The sequence below is a fragment of the Herpailurus yagouaroundi genome, unplaced genomic scaffold (genome assembly GCF_014898765.1).
Source record: "Herpailurus yagouaroundi ecotype Mexico unplaced genomic scaffold, PumYag 77, whole genome shotgun sequence".
Taxonomy (NCBI): domain Eukaryota; kingdom Metazoa; phylum Chordata; class Mammalia; order Carnivora; family Felidae; genus Herpailurus; species Herpailurus yagouaroundi.
Window position 1 is genome coordinate 4,219,797 of NW_024412388.1, and position 6,635 is coordinate 4,226,431.

The window sequence follows — 6,635 nt, forward strand, 5'->3', positions numbered from 1 at the left end:
GCGGCGCGGCAGGGCGAACTGGAAGTGCTGAGGTCCCTGCACGCCGCCGGCCAGCTGAGACCCTCGCAGCGGGACCCGCTGGACGCGCTGCCGGTGCACCACGCTGCCCGCGCGGGCAAGCTGCACTGTCTGCGCTTCCTGGTGGAGGAGGCCGCCCTGCCCGCCACGGCCCGCGCGCGCAACGGAGCCACGCCGGCCCACGACGCCGCCGCCACCGGCCACCTCGCCTGCCTGCAGTGGCTGCTCTCGGAGGGCGGCTGCGGAGTGCAGGTGGGTCCGCGCGGCTCCCTGGGCGCCCTGGGGGCTTCCTCCCCGGGGGGGGGGGGGAGCTCTGGCCCAGAGCCGCCTTGGCTCCAGGGTGGGTGAGATTGGGCACCTACCGACTGAGCTTGCTCCCGAGCTCCTTCCAGAGGGCTTGGGGTGGGATGGGCTCCCCAGATGGAGAGCGCGCCGGGAAGACGCCCCGGTAAGCCAGGGCCACTGCCTAGAAGAGCACTGGGTAATGGGGAGCCAGAGGGAATTGGGTTTACCTGGGCCAGTATATAATCTGGGACAGGGCTGGGGAGGATGGGGAGGAGAGCAAAGCACTGATCCAGGGGAGTTCTGGAGTGTAGGTGGGGCACGGAATCAGAAGCCCGGGTCTCCTGGGAGCAGGTCTGGAAGAGGGTGGGCAAAGTGCCACCCCCCTCCCCCCCCCCCACCGGCAGGCCACCCCAGGCAGAGATGCAGGTGTCCCCAAGGCCAGGGCATGGGGGAGGGGTGATGGGCGTGGTAAATGGGGCCTCCCCAGGGCCTTAGCTGACCCCGGGACACCAGCGCCTTCCTCCCTTCCAGCTTCGAGTTGCTTCTCCAGCCCAGCCTGAGTCTTCCTGCCCCAAGACCCCACCTGGTTGGTCTCACTCAGTGGCCCTCAGGCAGATATAAGCCTGGCCCCTCCTGGGCTGGAGGAGGAGGCAGCTCCGGGCCCTAAGTGTATCTCTGCATTTCGCTCCTGCTGGCATTAGGGCATCCAGCAGGTACCGGGCTTGGGGATTCAGTCACGCTCCTGATCTCCTGGAACTGTCAGTCCATGGGGGCAATGGGCCATGCAGTGGGGTGTCAGGGAGCTAGCTGCTTGGGCGAGGTGGCTAGGAGTGAGTGGCCTCTGCAGGGAGTCCTGGATGATGAGAAGGAGGTGACCAGGTGCCGATCAGAGAGTTCTAAGTGCAAGGAACAAGGAGTGCAAAGCCCTCAGGCACACACATTCTTATCCTGTTGCAGAAACAGCCAGGAGGAGGGCATGTTTGGGGCAGGGGGGGCAGGGGAGGGTGCTGGGAGAAGCCACCATAGGCCGGGGCTAGGAATTTGGATGATATTCTAGTTGTGGGGAAAAGCCACTGGAGAGAGGACCCAGAACTGATTTCCCACTTAGCAAGACCACTGGGTTAACTGAATGTAGAAGGAGAGAAGGCAGGGGTGACTCAGAGCTGGCTGGTTGTGCCCTAAGGATGACCAAACCCCCCGCCCCCCCACTTCAGGATGGCAAGACCCCCCTTCCTACCCTTCCTGGGAGATGGACGGATTGCTTATCTGCTGGCTGGCTCTGTTATCAGGACTTCCTGGCACATGGTCCACACCCACTTTTTTGGGAGGTGGCACGCCTCCCTCATCCCAGGGTCCAGCCTTGGCCGGAAGCCTCCCTGGCCACTGCAGAGGAGGTAGAGGAACAAGTGGCCTTGTGCCTGGCTTATCAAGTCTCCCTCCCTCGAGCCCCAGCCAGCTTGGGTGCTGGGGACGGAAGTGTGTGTGTGTGGGGGGGAGGATGACCTCGATCCCTGGCCCTCCTCAGCCCAGAGAGATAAGCAGCTTTAGGGTGTGGGCCGCAGCACATGAGGCTCCTGGGGCCTACGCAGCTGTTGGAGGCTTGGGGACAGGCCAGAGCCCATAGGCCCGGGTTCTCTCCCTACTGTCCACCCCCACCCCTCCCCATGCAGAGGTCCGGGCTCAGGGGGACAGACTGAAGCAATCTTCAGCCCCTGCCTGGGCGGTCCAGCACACAGAGGGCTCTCAGTGTTGTGCTCAGCCGCCTCTGTGCCACCTGGTCCCGCTCACCTTCCTCCTGCCTCCTTCCTAGCCCCACAGCCACCCCCAGAAGCTGACTGGTGACTTACTGGTGGTGGCCCCTGTCCCCTCTGTGCCCTCTTTTCCTTGTGCCTGTTTTATAAGAGCCTCTGAGATACCTTCCTCAAGCCTCCTTGGCCACAACTGTCCCCACGGGGCCTCTCTCTGGGCAGAGGGGCTTCCCTTCCTTGATCCTAGTAAACCATGCCCACCTCTCACTGCTTCTGCACCCCCTCCCTGCCTGCTTCTCCATCATCCCACGTGCTTGGTGCCGGGAGCTCGTGCTGTTCTCGAACCAGTGCCCACGCTCCCAAACTCGCCGGCCTTTGAGTCCAGACTTCTGGGTTCTCTGTGATTCTCCTCCTCCAGCCCAGGTGAACATCAGCGGCACCTGCCAACCCCCTCCTGCCACAGAGACGCACACACATGGGTGTTCATGGATGGCACATTTAGTACTTCCGGGCCATGATCATCAGCCTGCCCCCTCGGGGGTGCCCGGGAAGGTGTCCTACCCAAGCCCCTCCCAGGGGCTGCCTCGAGCCCACACCTACCACTGTTGGCTGACTGTCCAGGCCCTGCCACCAGTACCCAGAAGCTTCCTCCTCCACAGAGCAAGAACGCAGCCTGTTCCCTGGGCCAGGAGCAGGGAGTCTGCTGGGGGGCCGGGGGCGGGGGGGCAGTTCTCTGCACTGATGTTGGGGTATTGAAGGTACACCAAGCTGGAGGCCTTTTCTCATGTGACACTTGGGGAGAGGGAGAGGGAGGGACCAAGGGTTAGATGCAGGGGCTGCCCCCCACAGTCCTGATGCTAGCTTGGTAGAGCCCCAACAGCCCACCCTTCCCGCCTCAGCCACCCTTGCTCATTCCTTCAGGTGTCCCCAGAGCATCTGGGGGACAGTTTCTCCTGCAGGGAGGATGAGTGTGCTATGTCCTGGAAGTCTACTGTATGCAAGCAGTTCCCAGCCGTGACCTGCAGCCTCAGGAAGCCCGGCCCGTATGGGTGCCACTTATGAACTGGGGCCGGTTAGGTGCCCGAGGACAGAAGGGCCCCTGTGGCCGGCGGGATGTGGGGCAGGACAAGGCGTCGGGACTAATGCGCTCTTCTCCCACAGGACAGAGACAATTCTGGTGCCACAGTCCTGCACCTGGCCGCCCGCTTCGGCCACCCCGAGTTGGTGGAATGGCTCCTGCGCCATGGCGGTGGGGAGGCCACCGCGACCACAGACACGGGCGCCCTGGCCATCCACTATGCGGCCGCCAAAGGAGACTTCCCCTCCCTGAGGCTCCTCATCGGGCACTATCCTGAGTAAGGACAACCCTCCTCGCCCGTCTTCTGGGTGCTGCGGGTGGGCGAGGCCTCCAGGAACTGCCTGGAATCCGCCCCTCCAGCGTTCCAGGGGAGTGACCGCTTCTGGGCCACTCCAGTGGCCGGAGGGCCAGGCCGGAGACAGCTCCTACCCAGGCTGCAATGTTTCCTTTCCTGGCGGGCCGCCCACAGCCACTTGCCCCAGAGCTTTGCAAGCAGGTGTCCCCCAGCACAGCTGCCCCTGGGGGGCTGGGCACGTGGGCCAAGGTCACATGCTCCTCTCCAGGGAGCCTACGCGTGTGGCTCTCTTGAGCTCTGGCCTGTGCCAGTTTGCGAGACTATTCTAATGGGGGGATGGGGGGCAGGGGTGAAGATATGGGAGAGCTTCCTAGACCGCTACTCAAGAAGGAGGAGGAGCCTCCTCCTGCCCCCTGATTAGGCTGTCCACAGAGCAACCTGTCACTTCCTGTGGCCCCTCAGCCCATTCCCACCACCACGGGAGGTGGGGCCCCCAATCCTCCCAGGGTCCTCAGCCTGAATGGCAGGTCTGAGAGAGCTGCTGAGCAGTGAGCTGGGAGCTCCCCAGGGTGGGGTGGGAGCATGAGGAAGAATGGGGCTCAGTGCAGAGCAGGGGAGTCCTGGGAAGTCCCTGGGGGAAGGGAGGGAGCCAGTATTAGGTGGATCTGGAGGGAAGCAAGTGTCCTAGAGGATTGTCTCAGGGGAGTGGGACAACAGTGGCCCCAGGGACCTGACAAATGGGGGCTCTGCTCAGTGACCTTTGTCAGTCCAAGTGGGTGCCTGGGGTGTAAGCACTGACAGAGGACCGAGTCTCAGGAGGAGAGCAGCCCTGAAGTCAGAGGGCCGATCCTTACCACTGGTTCCACACCCGAGGGAGCCTGCAGGGCGGCTGGCTGCCAGAGAGGAGGCAGGAGGGCTGCCCGGCCCCATGGCCCCATCAGAGCGACGTTGGGCAGTCCTGAGACCCCCAGCTCAGCCTGCAGTTGCCTTGCTAAGCAGGCATGGCCTGGTTTGGTGGGTGGGAGCCCAGCAGGTGCACGGGCCGGGACTTCCCACCGCCGTCCCTGCCAGAGGCCGCTTGGTGTCACTTCGGCATGAATTCTCTGCTCTGGACAAGCTAAGGCTTGGGTCACATCAGAGTCCTTGGGATTTAGGGGAGGGCCCCAGAGACCCTTGAGTGCTCCACACCTGGCACCATCAGCAATACCCCTGGGGGACCTGGTCCCAACACTTCTGTTCCGCCCTGTCACGTGACACAGAGGACACTGAGGCCCTAGAAGGGGACGAGTGGGCCGTGGCCACCCTTCTGCACCCATAAGCCTCCCTTGGCACACGTAATGGGCCCCCAAAAGCCAGGCTAATGGCAGTGCCAACTTAGCCCAAATGATGTAAACTGAGAGGGCTCCAAGCCCAGCCCTGGCAGCGCTGGTGAGGAACGTGGGCGGGAGGGGGAGGGGTGGAGCCCCAGGCTGGCCCCTGAACCCCTCCTCACCGAAAAGCCTGGGGCCTGGGATGAGCTGGAGCCCTCCATGGGCTGCGATCCCAGCCTCGGGAAGACTGGCCGGGCCATGGAGCACCATCGCGGGCTCCGGGCCTTGGGAACGCTGACCTGTCCCAGGCCATGCCAGATGCTGGCTGTGATTGGGTCCTGGGGCCAACTCGGAGGCCAGGTGGCCTGGGCTGATGAGCCGTCAGCCCCTCAGAGGCCTCTACGAATCTCACAGAGGCGTTCAGAGGACTTGGGTCCGTTCCCCACCGCAGCGTGTGACCTGGCTGATAAGAAAATGCTTTTATGTGCTTGCCTCAGGCAGGAGGGGGCGGCTGGGAATTGGGAGGCCTGCTGGGGGTTGGAGGTCAGTGCCCATTTAGACTCCTATCTCGGGGGTAGAGACTCCTGCTCTCCAAGGCGGGGCATGGAGAGGGCAGAGGCCCAGGCTGTCCCCCAAGCCACAGGGCTTAACCTGGGACCGGGGCATCCTGGCTGTGGAGGCTGTGACTCCACGCTTTTCACTCTCGTGAGCCTCCCGGGCCTGCTGTGAAGCACAGTGAATTATTCACAAGGGCTCAGCTCTCCCTGGCGGTTGGTGAGGGAGGAAGGGCTCCCAGACCTACCAGTGAGAAACTCGATCCCGCCCAAGGAGGCTGTGGGCAGCAGCGGGCCATGGCCGTGCCGAGCTGCGGGGAAGCGGGCGGGCTGGACAGCCTCGGGGGAGGCCTTGCTAGAGCCAGGCTGCACCTTAGGGTGTTAGAAAAGGCTTCAGATTGCAGGGACACCCCGCGCCCACCTGCCTCTCCTCCAGGGTATCCCAATCCATTGGGCGAATTCTTCCAGAGGTGGAGGAATTGCTACAGTGGCCTCTGGGGCTGTTTTCCCGTGGGGATCCTCCCCGCAGAAGGAGGGTCCCTAAGCTGGCAGCATGGAGGCTGGCAGGAACTGGGTCTGAGGGCGATGGCCAGGAGCACCGACCCTCCTGGCCAGGAGCACTAGTGGTTGGTAGAGGGGAACCAGCTATCCAGGCCTCCGGTCGGGGCAGACAATATATCGCCTCAGAGCTCCTGACCACCTTGCCAGCGGGGTGCAGGGGCCCAGGAACTACCTCGTGCTTGCTTGGCCTCAACCATCTGCTCACCTGGGGTCTGTGCAGCTGGAGGGGAGCCCCAGGCTCAGCTCGGACCCTTGGGCTTGAGTTTTGAGGCTGGGGAGAATAGTGGAGGGTGGCGGGGCTCCGGGCTCTTCCTTCCTTTGGGGCCCCGTGCTCTGCCAGACGTAGCAAACGGGAAAGTCAGTCTGTCCAAAGATTTGCATCAATTCCACCTCCTTGCACGTATCTCCTTTGCCTGAGGCCTCCCCTGCCCCGGGGCAGAGACTGGAAGTGCCCTGGCCAGGGGTCAGGATAAACCCGGATGAGCTCCGGACTGCTGAGTGCTTACTAAGTGCCTAGCACCGGCCCCCCCCCCCCCCCCACAGGTAGTTTGAGCCTTATAACCACCCCAGGCAATAGCTCTATAAACAGCCCAGTTTACAGATTGAGTTATTCAGGGGTAGATTGAGATTCAGATTGAGCTCAGTGGCAGAGCATTTGACTGCAGATTGAGTTATTCAGCTAATGTTCATTGAGTATCTACTCTGTGCCGGGCAATATCCTTTCCTTCCTTCCTTCCTTCCTTCCTCCCTCCCTCTCTTTCTTTCTTTCTTTCTTTCTTTCTTTCT

The 6,635-nt window shown here is 62.7% G+C and overlaps 1 protein-coding gene across 1 annotated transcript in view; it reads left to right on the forward strand.

Annotated features, from left to right (window-relative positions):
* The window catches only part of ESPN (espin), a gene marked incomplete at its 5' end in the record, with an annotated part of 28,592 nt that continues 21,957 nt past the window's right edge, over positions 1-6,635 (forward strand). Inside the window, 2 exons of the mRNA XM_040471509.1 lie at positions 1-270; positions 3,213-3,406. Coding sequence (XP_040327443.1) covers positions 1-270; positions 3,213-3,406 — 464 coding nt within the window. The remainder of the gene's footprint in view (positions 271-3,212; positions 3,407-6,635) is intronic.